Here is a 17,602-nt window from a genome sequence, read left to right as displayed (position 1 = left end):
GGACAGTAAGAGCATTACAAATTAAAACTAGAGGCATAGATTAAAGCCCAGGTACAATGAAGATAACTTATACTTTAATGCCATTCATTAAAAAGCAAGGATATATACAAATAAACTTAAGCATTAAACTCAAGAAGCCAGAGAGAAAACATTAAATTGAACCTAGGAAGATAGGGAAAAAGAACGGATTAGAGAAATTAAGAAAAACTGAGTAAAAAAATGAAAATAGGAGTTAAAAAAGAAAAGTAAACTGGTTCTTTGAAAAGAACCACTAAATAGGCAAACTTTTCACAGAATGGTAAGGAAAAAGATTAAAACACATTTGGAGCAAGAAAGAGAACATAACTACAGAAAAAGGGAGACTAAAAACTTAGAATGCTATGTACAACTTTATAACAGCAGATTACAAAACTTAAATGAGAGGGATGGTTTTACTAGAAAATATACCTTTTGAATAATTGATTCAGATAGATTAAACTACCTCAGAAAAAAACTGGAAAAGTCCCAGATATATTCTTAGAAAGTTCTAAATCCCTATTTTATGTGGTAAACTTTTTTATAGCTTAGACAAATATAGAAATTTTCCCAATTCAGTATATAAAACCAGCATATTCCTGAATATAAAAGTAAACAAGATTAAGACAAAACCAAAACCAAAAAAAACAACAACAAAGGATCAAGACAAAATCACTATAAGCAATAATTTCATTTATGAATCTAGGTGTAAAAATCTCCAATAAAACAGTAGCAATTTAAATCTTGCAATGGATTAAAATAATTAATCATGACCAAGGAGAGTTCATGGTAGACTTTTCTTAGAAAGGTTCAACATTAAGAAGTCAAATAAAAGACTAAGGTGCCTGGGTGGTTCAATTGCTTAAGAGAGACTCTTGGTTTTGGCTCCGGTCCTTATCTCAGGGTTATGAGATCATGCCCCTCCACGGACTCTGCGCTTCATGCGGAGTCAGCTTGAGCGTCTCTCTCTCCCTTTGCCCCTCCCCAGCTTACATGCAGGCTCTCTTTCTCTAAAATAAATACGTAAATTAAAAAACAACAACAACAACAAATAATAGATTAATGTGGAAAAGCAGATTTATCAGAAGCTCAAAAAAGCATCTGACAAAAATTCAATATCCACTTTTAACTTAAAAAAGAACCTCAAAACAGAAGGAAATTTTCTCAAAGAGTATACGGTACTAGAAACTGACAACAAATATAATTCATAGTCAAACACTGCATATTCTGTTTCAAACCAAGAAGGACATGAGGACCCTTGCTCTCATTGCTACTATTAAGCAGAGACTGAGGAGCCTGGGTGGCTCAGTGGGTTAAAGCAGAGGCTGAGCCCAAGTAAAATAATAAAAAAAAAAAAAAAAAAAAGAGAGAGAGAGAGAGAGAGAGAGAAAGAGAATGATAAAACTCCCATTATTATTTTTTTTTAAAGATTTTTATTGATTTATTTGACAGAGATCACAAATAGGCAGAGAGGCAGGTGGGGGTGGGGAGCAGGCTCCACGCTGAGCAGAGAGCCCAATGTGGGGCTCGATCTCAGGACCCTGAGATCATGACCTGAGCCGAAGGCAGAGGCTTTAACCCACTGAGCCACCCAGGCCCCCCAAAACTCCCATTATTTTTACAAGCCATAAATGTCTACCTAAAAATGCAAGAAATGCAGGTGGAAACACTGTTAAAATAACCCCCCCCCAATGCCAAAACCAAAATGAAGATATAAAAATCAGTAATTGCCATACACCACCATCAGTAATTGCTAAGAAGACAATGTGGGGAAAACTGTAGTTAAAAAACTGTAGAAACTGTAACATCTATGTAGAGAAAAATGATATAATATAAAAATACATAGTATAAAATCTGAATAAGTAAAAAAACCAATATATTCTATAAGTGGATGAGAAGACAATACTGTAAAGATAGATTTTCCCTTAAAATTAATGAATTCAATGTATCACAACAAAAATACCAAAACATTGAAGAGACTCCTACTTGCCCATTACAGGACAATATGAGCATCAGAAATCACGACAGTAAATTGATAAAACGATGAATTTTTCTAAAATTCATGGCTTCTGTACCAAGCAAGATGAAGTAAGCCCTCTAGAGCCTATTATCACCCATGTACTACAAATAAACACTTTGAAAAAAATAAAAAATGCAACTACCTGAAGAGTCTGGAAAGTTAATAAAGCGGATAGATTGGAGAGGTAAGCACAAATTTAAATAACAATTTTTATATGGAGATGTTTCTTACTTCTTTCCTCTCTTATCACCTAGCATTGACCAGAGGGTGACCCCTGATTTAGAGCTACACAGGGCACAAACAACAAAAACTCCAAGAAAATCTGTTTTTCTAGAGAGAAGAGTACAGAGAAGAGGCCCATTCAAGGTGATGAATGTGGGGGGGCAAATGCCATTTCTTTCTTCTCTTTTCTCTCTCCCAGACCTATCCCACTAGCAACCCAAGTCACAAAGCTGCAATGCCATGGTGGTGAACCAGACATCTTAAACCCTGACAAAATGCCTGCCTTTTTGGCATTCCAGAAGAACCTGGAAACAGGGCCACTAATGGCATGAAGAGTTTATAAACTGTTACATAGTCAATTATATCTCAATAAAGCTGAGGGAGGATCTAGGGGGACTCCCTATTTTTTGTCTTCTACGGCTGTATCGCCTTAAGCCCCACTTGCAAAAATTGTATCAAAGCACCAGAAGCTAAAACTCCAAGAAAAATGCCAGCTTTCTAGCCAAATGCCTAAGGAAAGGGAACCCAGGGAGCTGGGTAGTATGGAAAATTCCCAGGGAGGAAAGTGCTGGAGAGCAGTATCTGCTAATTCTGTATATAAACACATACAAATTTCAGTTTCATGCTTAAACTGCACTTATGTAGAGTAGATCCAAACTAGCATAAGAAAGGGTTTGAGATCTAAACTTTAACAAAGTCTACCCATCACCTAAGTTTCAGACTAACTGCTGAGATAGATCAAAGCAGCAGAGCAAAGGCTTTGAAAATTGAACCAACAATGGAATGACCACTCAAAAATGAGACAATTTGTAGTCTGACCGCTTGCTAAAACAACACAAATCAACATTCTCCAGAGGATTTTAACAGAACCCAGAGTCTCACAGTATAGTACTCAAAATGTCCAGGATACAATTCAAAATTGCTCAATATACAAAGAACTGGAAAAAATGTGACAATTCTTAAAGGGAAACCAGAGCCACTCTTATGACTCAGATGTTGGAATTATCAAGGTCTTTAAGCAGCTGTTGTAAATATGCTCCATGAAGTAGGGTCGACATACTTTTAAAATGAGTGGAAGTATGTAAGTCCTCCGTAGAGAAAGAGAAACTAGAAAAAAGAACCAAAGACAAATTCTAGAATTGAAAAAATACCTGAAATAAAAAATTCACTGGACGGGAACAATAACAGAACCGAGAAGGTTGAAAAACCAATGAACATTAAGGTGAGGCAATAAAAGTTATACAATATGAAGAACAGAGGGGGAAAGAAGATAAAAAAAAAAAAAGAACAGAACCGGAGGAACACTATCAAAAAGTTTTACATTTGTGTCACTGGAGTCCCATAAGGAGAGAAAGGTTGGTACAGAAAAAATAATGTCCCCAAACTTCAAACTTCATAAAAGACATACATTTTACAGATTCAAGAAGCTCAGTGAACTCCAAACAGGATAAACCCTACTGAGATAAACAATTACATTGCTGAAAACCAAAGAAAAAGAAAAGCCTTGGAAAAGGAAAAGATTTTCGGGCTGATGGGAAGTGATACCAGAGAGAAACTTGGAACATCAGGAATAAAGGAACTACAACAGAAATTATAGAACCTACATAAGTACAAGAGGCTTTTCTCCTCCTAAGTTATTTAAAGTATATTTGACTGTTGAAAGCAAAATCATTCCTTCTTTAGGGCTTTCAATATATGTAGATGTAATATACAGGACAAATATGTGTAACATAAGGGCAAGGGTAAAGGGACCTGTATGGTTGGTAGGCTTTGGCATTTTACTTGAAATCATAAAAATACTGATTTTAAGTGGATGGTAATCATTAGGTCAACTGCTAGAAGAATAATACAAAAAGATACAGTCAGAAAAGATAGAGATAAATTTAAAAATGAAATACCTGAAGTTTAAATAATGTGTTTTAGAAAAACAGGAAAGGGGGAAACCAGAAAACAATAAAATGAAAGATCTAGCTATATCAATAATTACACATTAAATGTAATTAAAACCAGCAGAATATATGTTCTTTTAAAGTACACACGGAACATTAATCAAGATCAAGCATATCCTGGGTCATAAAGCTAACCCTAACAAATGTCAGAGAACTGAAATTACACAAAGAAGAAATCAATTAAGGAAAGGTATCTGGAAAATACCCAAATATTCAAAAAATATAATAACTCATGGACCAAAGAGGAAATATCAGAGAGTACTGAAAGAAAATAATAATAAATAATAAAAATAAAATTTGTGGGACAAAGCTGAGGAAGGGTTTAGAGAGAGCTTTATAACATTAAATGCTTATAGCAGAAGAGGTTCTCAAATTAACAAGTTAGGCTTCTACCACAAGAAACTAGAAAAATAGAGTGTGACAAACCTAAATCAAGCAGGAAAAAGGAAATAATGAGAACAGCAAAAATCAATGAAATAGCCAACAAAGGAGAAAAAGAATTAATAAAATCAATTAATGTCTATCCAGACTGACCACAACAGAGAAGACATAAATTATCAACATGAGGAAATGCTACCAACAACTCTATACCCATAAATTAAACAACTCAGATAAAACAGACCAATTTCTTCAAAGATACAAACTACCAAAACACAGTCAAGAAGAAACAGACAAGATGAATGGTTCCATCATCAAAGAAACTGAATCCATAGCAAAAAACTTTCTGACAAAGAAAACTCCAGGTCCAGGGGCGCCTGGGTGGCTCAGTGGGTTGAGCCACTGCCTTCGGCTCAGGTCATGATCTCAGGGTCCTGGGATAGAGTCCCGAGTCGGGCTCTCAGCTCAGCAGGGAGCCTGTTTCCCTCTCTCTCTCTGCCTGCCTCTCTGTCTACTTGTGATCCCTCTCTGTCAAATATATAAATAAAATCTTTAAAAAAAAAGAAAACTCCAGGTCCAGATGGTTTCACCAACAAATTCAATCAAGCATCTCTGGGAAGAAATCGTACTACATAATCTCTTTCAGGAAAGAGAAAAGAAGGGGACAGTCCCCAATTTATTTATGAGGTCAGCAATAACCAGACACCAAAATCTGACAAAGGCATTAAAAAAGGAAAGCTACAGACCAATATCCACTGCAAAGATGGATGCAAAAAAATTAGAAAACTGAATTCATCAAAGTATTAAAAAAAAAGACAAGATATCACAGCTGTTGGGGTTGATCCTGGGAATGCAAGGCCATGAATACATTTGAAAATTAGTCAATGTAATTCACCATATTGAAAGACTAAATATGAAAACTACATAATCATTTCAACAGATGAAGAAAAAGCATTTGGCAAAATTCAACCTCTGTTCATTATAAAAACTGTAAGCAAACTAGGAAATGTAAAGAATTTCTTTAGTGTGATAAGAAATCTACAAAAAACCTACAGTTAAGATCATACTCAATGGCAAAAGGGTGATTTCTTTCCTCCAAAGATCAAGAACATATTCAGGAAGTCAGCACTCAACACTTTCATAAAAAACTATATAGGAATGTTAATTCCTGTGTTTTAAGATAGGAGTGAAAAAGATGTAAGATTGGAAAAGAATAAAAGTGCCCTTATTTGCAGATGATACAATTTCCTACATTAAAAAATTCTTAGGAATCTAAAAAGCCCCCTAGAATAAATGAATAGTACAGATTTGCAAGATCAACACACGAAAAAAACAAAAAAAAACCCTGTGTTTTTATAATCTACCAATAAGTCACTGGAATTTGAAAACTTTTAAGAGTATAATTCACAATAAATAGCACCAAAAACATTTAACTAACTATAGACCATATGTAGGATCTATTTGTCCCAAACTATAAAAGACTAATAAAAGAAATCAAATATGTTCATGAATTATTAAAACTCAGTACATTGTGAACAGTTCAGTTTTCCTCAAATTGCTACAGATTCAAGGAAATCAAAGTAATAATTCCAGCGGGATTTTTTTTTCTTTTTTGGTAAATACTGATAGCTGATTTGAAAATTTATATGGAAAAGGAAAGGAATTAGAATAGGCAAAACAATTCTGAAAAAGAACAGACTTGGAGGACTCACAACTACCCTGTCGCAAGACATACTGTAAAGCTACAGCAATTAAAATAGTGTGGTATTTCTGAAAGCATAAACACAAAGTCCAAGTCTGAGAATCCAGAAACAAATTCATACAAATATGGCCAACTGATTTTTAACAAAGATGCAAAGATAATAAAAGGAGAAAGGACTCTTTTCAACAAATGGTGCTGGAAAAGCTAGACTTCTTCATGCCAAAAAATTAACTTCAACCCATACCTCACCTTACACAAAAATAAAATCAAAAGGGATCAAGAGCATGGGACTCTTGATCTCAGGGTTGTGCGTTTGAGCCCCATGTGGGGTGCAGAGCGTACTTTAAAAAGGGGGGGGGTGGTGGAGATCATAGACCTAAATGTAAAATGCAAAAGTTAAAAACTTCTAGAAAACAACGGAACATTTTTGTAACCACAGGTTAGGCAAAGATTTCTCAGGACACAAGCACAAATCAAAAAAGGAAAAATGGATAAATTAGACCTTGTGGCAATTAAAATTTAAATTTGTCTTTCAGAGATATTTGAGGGCTGTGTTTAGAGGATATGAGCACTAATTCTGCCTGGGGTAACTTCCACAAAGTGACTTTGAAGATGGTCTTCATAGGTAACAGGGTCTGCTGGGCTGAAGAAAATTGAGAGGGTACTCTAGCTAGAAAACCTGCCTAAAGAGAAGTGTGAAATCAGGCTTACAGGTCCCAGAAACAATGAGAAATTCAGTTGTTACAGAAGAGGAAAAGTGGAAAGAGTGGAACCAGAAAATAAAATATGGAAAGGGAGAAGTTTAACATATCATTTTAACGTTTCCCCCCAGAAGCACTGAGTGTGGTGCAAAGGATTCTAACGAGAAGCAAGAGAGGAGTTCTTCCACCGAAGGCAGCAGCGGGGATGGCAGCGAGAGAACTTCGAAGACCTAAGAGTATGAATGGGGTTGACAGTAATGATTTTAACTACAGATGAAGCAGTAACACTTGTTGGGAAGAAAACAGTCTTAGATTCATATTTTAAAACAGAAATTACAAAAGCTTTGTTCTACAAATGGAGAGTGGAATAGGGTTTGCAAAGCGCCCGGCATTGGGGAAAGAGGAGTATAAAACCTTACCAGGATCAGCCACATCCATAATGTCTTTGACTCTAAGACTGACTTTCCATTATACTAATTTCCCTGTATAACAAAACGAGAATTCTTTAGAAATGTATTAGCAGACGTTTATGCTAATAGATTATTTGGAATAGCAGTTGTTTCCGATCACCTCAGTTAAGGGTGGTCTTGAGTCCAGAGAGAAGCTAGAAGTACATTCAAAACGAGGTTTAACTTTTAAAGACCCACTTGACTTACACAAAAGAGCGAGGCAGGAATACAGGCTCTACAACCACACAAACCCGAGTGCGGATTCCAGCTCTGTCACTTACTAGCTGTGTGGACCTGCACAGTTCACATCCTCTCGACTTTCCCATCTATGTACTGGAGGTAACAGTGCATTGCTACTGGGTCCTCGCACAGAGGTCATGGCTATTTTACTGTCATAAATCTTTTCGTTCCTTAAAAGAGCTGACCTGAGGCAGTGCTTCTTTAAACAGTTCCTCCAAGTGTTCTCTTAACTACAGAGTAAAGTGAAACACGCACCCAAAGGTTTGGAGACACAGTCAGGAGCCTACACAAAACTTGAAAATTTTATCTTAATTATACTCATGTGCATGCTACGCATAAGATAACCATGTTTATAAGTAAAATGCTAATCTTCAGGTAAAACTGACATACCAAGAAAATAAGCCAGGGTCCCCAATACAATGCCTCACATCCATAAACCACCACGAGAAGCCTCAGATTAAAGAAGTCTAGGTATGAACTATGTAATTTATGTATCATGTGGTAGAAAGTAAACAAAACAAAACAAAACAGAAGTTTTCAACCTAACACCCAAAGCTTTCCTATAGGGAAAGAGCATTTAAAAAAAAATAAGTACCTGAAACACCCACCTATGCATTTTGTCCTGAAAATCTTATAGACCTGCTTCAAGGTAAGAAGGCTTCAAACCCAGTCTATTAGCATAAAAACAGTGGAAATCCCTAATTATGAACCTAAAATTTAAAACTTTACCTGTTTTCTTCTTTTTGTCAGAAGCAGCATCCGTAGCTAAGGTAGTAGAGGCGTTTTTATAAATATCATGACTGCATGCTCCAGGATCTTCTTCATCAGAAGAAAATGAAGATAAATGGTCCAAGTTTTTATGTTCATTATCAACTTTTTCCGATGGACTGTTACCCCCAGTTTCAGACACCAAAGGTGTGGGTGTCGTAGAAGAAGTCTTCGGAGGTGGCGGGGGACACAGTGTGCGAACAGTCTGGGTCCCTGGTCGCCTAGTCCTGTTGGGCATTCGGACGGCAAGAGTGGAAAACTGCTGCTTGGGCCCGGATTTCAGAAAATCTAAGAAAGAGGCAATGAATCCTGTTTTGACTTCTGGCTGTCTTTCCTCTACTTCTTTGATCTTCTGTCTCATTTTTTCTTGGTGCTGATAACCATCGTGACAGCTTTCTGAGGAAGGAGGGGTGTAGGGCAAATACACATCTGTTCCCCTTGGATTTTGGCGTTTGCCCTGGGCAGTTCTTTTTGGCTGTTTCTGATTACTGTTGTCTTCTTCTTTCATTTGCCCCTTTCCGGGTTTTTTCTTCTGCAGGTGAAAATGCATTAAGTCTTGGTTTTCTTCTTCAATCTTGACACCGATGGCCTCCCCAGGTGGGGCTACGGCCAACAGTGCAAGGGCACTTCTGGCTGGGTTCACCGACCCAGCGCTGTCATCACCTGCTACGGTGAGCTCATTCTCTGACGCAGCACTCTCTCCACTCATGCTCCTACTAGAAACAAACTCTTGGCTTCTGTTATTAGTTAACGTATTATCGATAGGAACTTCGCTATCCTCTTCGGATTCATGATTGGTAGCAGACTGTTTCTTGAATGAGCCAGAACTTTGCTCCTGGGCTTCATGACTTGGTCCGACCACTGGTGAAATTACTTTAGATGCTTTATTTTGAACAGTCTCAATATGCTGTTGATCGAGAGTCATTTTTGATTGGAGGGTGGGTACCGGTGAAAGGTTTACGGCGACCTGATTTCCATTTAAGGAAATATCACTTATATTCTGTGGCTTTCCTACCGTAGCTGTTACAGAGTTAAAATCCGAAGTCACATGCCCAACATCTAATGACTGCTGAAAATGAGATTTAGAATCACCATCTTCAACTGCTGGAATGGTTTCATTTGAAGTTGACTTGGAAAAATCAGAGGGAGTAACCCCACAAGCTGCTGCTGTAGCTGCTAAGATATCATCTACATTTGATAAAATATTTCTCTCATCACTGAGAAGCATTGCCTCTGGGAAACATATTGATCCAAGAGAAACAAAATGATTCTTTGAATCATGTTGATTTGTTTCACTAAAATGGCCCTTTGTTGTTAGATGCTGTTGTAATGGTTTTGAAGACTCAGAGAGGTCCATTTTCATGATTTCAGAAGTTTGAGGATGGAGTTGCTGCTGAGAATGATCACCATTGCTCTGAATAATATGACCATCCATCTGAAGGAAAGGATGTACTATCTGTTGAGGACTCTGAACACGCTGTACTTGTAAAGATGCCTTTACTTGCCCTAAACCTGCCTGCAGTATTGACTGCTGAAGAATCTGTAGATCACAGGTAGAATCTAAAAGAACCTGTGTATTGGGAAGAGATGCCTGATGGCCATGCCCTAAAGAGTGATTTGGAATTTGAATCTGAGATGAAGCATTAATTATTTGATCATGTTGCTCCTGGACCTTGGCTTCATGTACCTTGTGTATAAGAGGATGCTGCTGGTTGAGGTCTTTAGCATTCAATCTTATTTGTGAAGTTTGCATTAAATTAGTTGCCTTCTTAATATCAAGGGCTGCTGCACTGACCTGGCCAATTTGTTGGGTAAGCTGTGTCACTGAACCAACCATGCTTTCTTCTTTTTTTGACCCTTGTAGGGCAATCCCAACAACCTGATCCTCAAGACGAGAATTACTTCTGATTACACTCTGAGAATATCTGTCCTCTGCCTTTGACACCTTGTAAGCTGGTTCTTGAACATTAATTTCTCCATCAGATAGCCTTTGGGTCGATGACTCAAGAGATACTTGTGGTTGTAATACCTGTAACTCCTGCATTGGAAAATCCTCTTCTTGCTTTGAAGATGTATACACATTTGAGTCAAGTTTTCTTTCGGCATAAGACTTTGGATCAGGGGAAGGTATGTTGTTCTGTAATGTCTGACAGTGAGTGGAGGACGCAAAAGATGATGACTGGACAGCAGGCAAAAACTTTTGGGACTGGGGAGAGGATGACCCTTGAGTCTGAGCATTTTGGGAAGAGTGCATAGAAATATAATTCTGGGTTGGGCTAGTATCTGACAAATTTTGAGCCCGAGAGGTGGAAGAATAAGAAAGCGAAGGGGCTGTTAATGTTAGGGACTGCCCTGAAGCGTAGCTTTCTGAGGGGCTAACAACTGACAACACTTGTGACTGAGATGAATAACTAACCTGTGTCTGGCTGACTGGTGACAAACCCTGAGAATGACTAGATGAATAACTTTGAGACTGACTAACTGAAGATAGATCTCTCGTTTGAGCAGGGTAGTTCTCACTTGTAACTGAAGATAATACTTCCTGTTGATTAGAAGAATAGTTAAGGGTCTGGTTTTCAGAAGTTATAGTCTGAGATGATCCAGAAAAAGTCAATGTTTTATATAAGGATGGCAACTTCTCCACTTTGTTGGACCTATAAACCTGTGAATGAACAATAGATGGCACATTGTGTGGCTGTCCTAAACCATAATTCTGGGACTGACTGACTGATAAAAGGCTTGGTAGCTGCGCTGTAGAATAAATCTGTGCTTGGCCCGATATTACTGAACTCTGATTATGTAAAGGTTTGGAATAGCTTAATGTTTGCACAGGGGGAATTATACTTTGAGGTTTGGGGGTCTTAGTTGATGTTAGTGGTTGTTTTGTAGAACAACTTTTTCCTTTTGTAGAAGGAGGAAACCCTGATGATGGAATTGCAGATGAGTAAGACTGAGCAAGTTCCACTGACACCTGGGAGGTCTTCTGCTGTAGTCCTCCATTGCTCACCTGAGTAGAATCTCCAATTGGGCTACAGGATAAGGATGACTGCCTGCTAGTTTCCTGAAAATTAACGACACTTGCATTTGATAGATAGCTATGTAAGGAATGCTGTGAACCAGTCAGTTGTGCCTGAATAGACTGGGTACCTGAAGGCCGCTGATGGTGTTTAATAACACTACATTCTCGAAGAAGAGCTCTTTCAATGGCAGCAGTAGAACTAGTAAAGAGAGCTGAGCTGTAGGCTTGAGGAGTTTGCTGGGCTCCCCCAAGTGCTGAAGGCAACAAACTAAATTGAGGTTGTAAAAGATGGGGTGCAGACTCTTGAGCTGAGCGATATGTTGAAGACTGAGGTGGTATGCTGTTACTTAATGCAGAACTGCCCAGGCGCTCAAATGCCAAAGCAGTCGGAACAGTTCCCTGGGAAGTCTTGATTTGTAGCAAAGGGTCATGAGGATTTAAAATTCCATTTGATGTAGTGTTAAAAGATGAATCCTGAAGCACCAAAGGTGAGGTGGTAGCAAAGTTCCTATTGCTGAAGGTGGTGGGATGCTGATAAGCAGAGAGGGCAGAGGGTGGAAGTGTTCCAGTGGTTGGCAAAGATCCAGTAACAAACAGCTCAGTTGCTGCTGAGGAATGCATACCTAGGAAGAGAAGACACAAAAAACTTTATGCAATTATAACACAAATACACACACACACACACACACACACAGAGTCTCCATAGTAGAGACTTACATAATCCATTAAAGATTAGAGATTTTAACACATTAAAATCTCTAAGACTATCTCTGTCAAATAAATAAATAAAATCTTTAAAAAAAAAAATCTCTAAGACTGAAAAGCCTGACAATTTAGTTCTGCATGTATATCTCAAAAATTTTATTTCAAAAACAGCTAGTTTTCTTTTTTTATTTTTGAGAGAGAGAGAGTGTGCATGTGTGTGTGTGTGCGCGCTTCTGCGCGCGCGTGAGGGGTGCAGAAGGAGAGAATCTTTCTTTTTTTTAAAGATTTATTTATTTTAGAGGCGCCTGAGTGGCTCAGTCATTAAGCGTCTGCCTTCAGCTCAGGTCATGGTCCCAGGGTCCCAGGAACAAGCCCTGCTTCCGGCTCCCTGTTTCTCCCTCTCCCACTCCTCCTGCTGGAGTTCCCTCTCTTGCTCTCTCTCTCTCTGCCAAATAAATAAATAAATAAAATCTTAAAAAAAAAAAAAAAAAAAAAAAAAAAAAAAAAGGATTTATTTGAGAGATAGAAACCGTGCAAGTGCAGCGGGGAGGGCCAGAGAGAGAAAGAGCGCCCCAAGCAGACTCTGTCATAAGCATGGAATACAACGTGGGACTCAATCTCATGACCCTGAAATCACAACCTGAGCAGAAACCACGAGTTGGTTGCTTAACTGACTGAGCCACCCACTTGCTCAAAACAGGTAGCTTTCTTTCTTTCTTTTTTTTTTTTTTTTAAAGATTTTATTTATTTCACAGAGAGAGAGAAATCACAAGTAGGCAGAGAGGCAGGCAGAGAGGGAGAGGGGAGGAAGCAGGCTCCCTGCGGAGCAGAGAGCCCAACATGGGGCTCGATCTCAGGACCCTGGGATCATGACCCAAGCCGAAGGCAGAGGCTTCAACCCACTGAGCCACCCAGGCGCCCCAACAGGTAGCTTTCTTAAAGCAAAAACAAAATTACAAAGGTATTAGCAATTCCTATCTATAGTTGTTCTATAAATGAGTTTATATGTTAGATAAGGTCATCTGAAAATTAAGAAAACAATAAAAATGTACATAATCTCTAGTGATTAATTTACCTTAAAATCTCAATGCAATAGCAATAGACAAGGTGAAATGTCCATAATATTAAAATGAAAACCCAAACTGCTTGGGGCGCCTGGGTGACTCAGTGGGCTAAGCCTCTGCCTTTGGCTCAGGTCATGATCTCACGATCCTGAGATTGAGCCCTGCATCGCACTCCCTGCTCAGCGGGAAGCCTGCTTCCCCCTCCCTACATGTGATCTCTCTCTCTGTCAAATAAATAAATAAAATCTTTTTTTATTTTAAAGATTTTATTTATTTTTATTGACAGAGATCACAAGTAGGCAGAGGGGCAGGCAGAGAAGGAGAGGAGGAAGCAGGCTCCCTGCTGAGCAGAGAGCCCAATGCAGGGCTTGATCCCAGGACCCTGGGATCATGACCTGAGCTGAAGGCAGAGGCTTTAACGGGCTGAGCCACCCAGGCACCCCAAATAAATAAAATCTTAAAAAAAAAAAAATCAAACAAACCCAAACTGCTTACATTTAACATGATAAATAAATCTAAAAATTAAGTGAGGTGAACACTGTGAAGTTTCTTTTATCAAAATATATACATTTTGGGGGCCCCGGGTGGCTCAGTTGGTTAGGCGTCCAACTTGATTTTGGCTCAGGTTGTGATCTCAGGGTCGTGGAACTGAGCCTTGCGACAGGCTCCTTGATCAGAAGTAAGTCTGCTGGATATTCTCTCTTGCCTGCTTTCTCTGCCTACCCCCTCACTCCATGCACTCTCTCTCTAATAAATAAAATTCTTAAATACACACACACATACATACACACACACACACTTAAAAATATCTTGGATTTCAAGTTTTGACTTCCTAGGAACAAATTCCAATGATAATAGATGTACGCTTATCATAAAAGGCTGATGAGAAATTAGTTTTGTCAAGAAGAGATTTAGTAACATTTCAGGAAAGCATTTTAGCCACATGTAGCAAAAGTTAACATTTACCCTTACGATCTAAAAGTTCTACCTCTAGAAATTTATTCTGTGGAAATAAGTGGACACAAAGGTATTTGTACACACAAATACTCTTTATAGTTATTGTGTGTGCTAATATGTAGAAACCCATATATCGGGCGCCTGGGTGGCTCAGTGGGTTAAGCCGCTGCCTTCGGCTCAGGTCATGATCTCGGGGTCCTGGGATCGAGTCCCACGTCGGGCTCTCTGCTCGGCAGGGAGCCTGCTTCCTCCTCTCTCTCTCTCTGCCTACTTGTGATCTCTCTCTGTCAAATAAATAAATAAAATCTTAAAAAAAAAAAAAAAAAAAAAAAAAGAAACCCATATGTCCATCAGCACAAGAATGATCAAATAATTATGGCATAACTGATTAATACTATTGCTACAAATACTGATTAAGTGGATATGTACATTTTAATACATAAAGATACCAAAGAAGAGTAAATACCAACTGCTAACTCTTCTCTACAAAAGTGGAACGATTATAAGGAACTATCACCTTCCCTTTCGTAGGCCTTTTTATTGTTTACATGTTTTTTTAGTGAACTGTCATTAAAATCTTTTTATTTAGAAAAATAGGGAAAAAAAGATTCTCTGACCCTTTCAAAAACCTTCTTCTCTCACTTCTTCCCATTAAATGTCAAAAAAGTATTAGTACTATGAAGACAGAAAATAATAGAGTTAAGCTTCAAAGAATGAATAACATTTAAAATATATGTTTAAAATGATATTATCAGGGCGCCTGGGTGGCTCAGTGGGTTAAAGCCTCTGCCTTCAGCTCAGGTTGTGCTCTCAGGATCCTGGGATCAAGCCCCGAATTGGGATCTCTGCTCAGCGGGGAGCCTGCTTCCTCTTCTCTCTGCCTGCCTCTCTGCCTGCTTGTGATCTCGGTCTGTCAAATAAATAAAATCTTTAAAATGAAATGAAATGAAATAAAATAAAATAATTTTATCATAGAAATTGGAGTAGAAAATCTAACTAAATATATAAATGTGCAATTATTCCAGGAAGCAAAAAATGAAACTACTTTGTTTTATAATATTCTCTTTTACATCACACTAAAACATTAATGATCTCCTTGGAAGCAGGAAAAAACATTGCTAAAGCATACCAAAAAGCTCTATTAATGGAATTTATAACAATGATAAAGTATTATTTCCTATCACTAAAACTTTAGTATATGTGCTGCCGAAGCGAGCACCTATTACTAAAACTTTAAAACAGCTCCTCAAATATGCTATGATATTTCTCATTCTTTGAAAAAAGTAAAAAAAAAAAAAAAACAAATAATTTTGGCGGAGAAATAGTTGAAAAATGGAATGTATATATAAATAGGGAAAATACAATAATATCAGCCTATAATGGCCTTTACTAAATAGTGACATTATCCATTCAGTTCTGGATAACTTTATGTAACTCTAATGAAATCATTCCCAAGATTGTTTTTTACTATTTTTCCTACTCAGCCTGAAGTCACAAAGATAAATGAATTTGTTCGCCAAAAAACCAAAAAAGATGAATATGTGAGGTGATTGTTGTGTTAATTCACCAGATGGATGCGGATTTCTTTGACAATGTAATGCATAGCAAATCACCACAATGCACACTTTAAACATCTTACAATTTTCTGTCAATTAGACCTCAATAGAGCTGAAATGGAAAAATGAAAGAAACTGAGTGCTTGCTCCTATTAAGTAGTCAAGTAACCACTTAAATGACCAGATAAGAACTTCATATCTAGGGTTTATATTTAATTATTACCTTCTTCAACTTTTTAGTTTTCATCAGAGTGATAAACTGGAATTCTGTCCAATGTAAAACTGATAAATTCTAGGTTTTAAAGTTCATTTCTCAGTTACTATACAGTGACAAGGTCATAAGAAGTGTATTTTTATCAGTATTTCTTCTGGATTTAAAAATTCTGAAAACAAAGAATTACCTGTCTGCCAGGATGGAGCCCTGAATTGTGGTAAAAGAGTAGTTCCTGAAGAAGCAGCCTGAGCAGTTCGGGACTCAACAGCAGAGAGAAAATTCATCACTGAAGATTCTTTAGTGTTAGTGCTGGCGCTGTTCACACTAGTATCAAATATTCCAGAAAGACCTACATTTGAAGATAAAATATATCATCAAGTAAAAATATATATTAATATCAAATGATTATTTCTTATTTTAAAAAGAATCGCAGAAATCTGAGGCCAAAAGCTCCTTAACCCTAAACTGTTTTGAAATAGCAAACAGATACTAGTTTGACCAAGTACAGTCATAATTTAAAATCCACAAAGATCTATAAAAAAAGATCTCCCCACCAATTATATAGATACTCTCTATCAGTAAAAGACAAAGCTTTTTTTTTTTTTTTTAAAGATTTTATTAATTTATTTGATAGATAGAGATCACAAGTAGGCAGAGAGGCAGGCAGAGAGAGAGAGAGGAGGAAGCAGGCTCCCTGCTGAGCAGACAGCCTGATGTGGGGCTCGATCTCAGGACCCTGGGATCATGACCGGAGCCGAAGGCAGAGGCTTTCACTCACTGAGCCACCCCGGTGCCCCAAAGACAAAGCTTTTGATTTCATTTTCATTTTCACTTTTCTTATGGCTCCGTTATGTCCTGCTCACATTCCTAACCCACTGTGTGAAAACTGATTTTTCTTCTTAATCACTAAATGTAGCCAGATTCATTTTATGAGAGCATTTTTACCAGTTGGCTGAGGTGTGGTAGCATATCCAGGAAGCTGGTGAGGGGCCGCAAAAGTCTGTCTCTGAAGGAGATCTGCTTCAGAGTGTGAGGGATGTCCTTCTTCATAGCTTAAACTAAAGGATAACAAAAAATGTGACTGAAAACACAGAGCTCGAACAACAGTATCAAAATATCTCTAGGAGAGCAATTATCAAAGGTAGCGGAAGACTTTGACTAAATATCTGACCTACACATCAATAGAGCAAATAGAGTCTGACAACGCTGTCAAAATGAGGAAAATACATTGACATATACTAGGAAGAGAAATGATGCTAGTATTTTCCTCAATTCAACTTTACTTCCTTTAACTGGGAGAGCAGTGACAGGGTATAGTGTGAAGAGCAGTTATCGTGGAAAACAGGATAGCTGAGTTCATCATCGGAGCTCTACCACGAGCTTCCGGTGTGATTTTAGTAAGAGATTTAATTAATGACAGACTAAATTTCTTATCTGTGTGAATGAAGGACTAGACAAGATAATCTCTAAGTCCCTCTAATTCTAACATTCTATGGAGTATCAGATAACTTGAATTAATTGATAATTAAAATAACTCACCTAGAAAATTCAAAGTTGGACATTTTGAGAGTAATTTAAAACAAGATATTTTTTCTGCCCTTGATATTTACTTTGAATATTTTAAACCCAGAGAAAAACTGAAA

General features: G+C 37.8%; 1 protein-coding gene across 3 annotated transcripts in view; it reads right to left on the bottom strand.

The window, feature by feature from the left end:
- Positions 1-17,602, bottom strand: part of QSER1 (glutamine and serine rich 1) — a 77,804-nt gene that overhangs the window by 29,504 nt on the left and 30,698 nt on the right. For all 3 annotated transcript variants that reach the window (XM_059138994.1, XM_059139003.1, XM_059139010.1), the window contains 3 exons: positions 16,905-17,017; positions 16,147-16,308; positions 8,406-12,086 (listed from right to left, as the gene is read on the bottom strand). In XM_059138994.1, the coding sequence (XP_058994977.1) occupies positions 8,406-12,086; positions 16,147-16,308; positions 16,905-17,017 (3,956 nt within the window). The remainder of the gene's footprint in view (positions 1-8,405; positions 12,087-16,146; positions 16,309-16,904; positions 17,018-17,602) is intronic.

The sequence above is a fragment of the Mustela lutreola genome, chromosome 1 (genome assembly GCF_030435805.1).
Source record: "Mustela lutreola isolate mMusLut2 chromosome 1, mMusLut2.pri, whole genome shotgun sequence".
In the NCBI taxonomy this organism is placed as follows: Eukaryota; Metazoa; Chordata; class Mammalia; order Carnivora; family Mustelidae; genus Mustela; species Mustela lutreola.
This window is presented reverse-complemented; position numbering and strand designations above follow the sequence as displayed.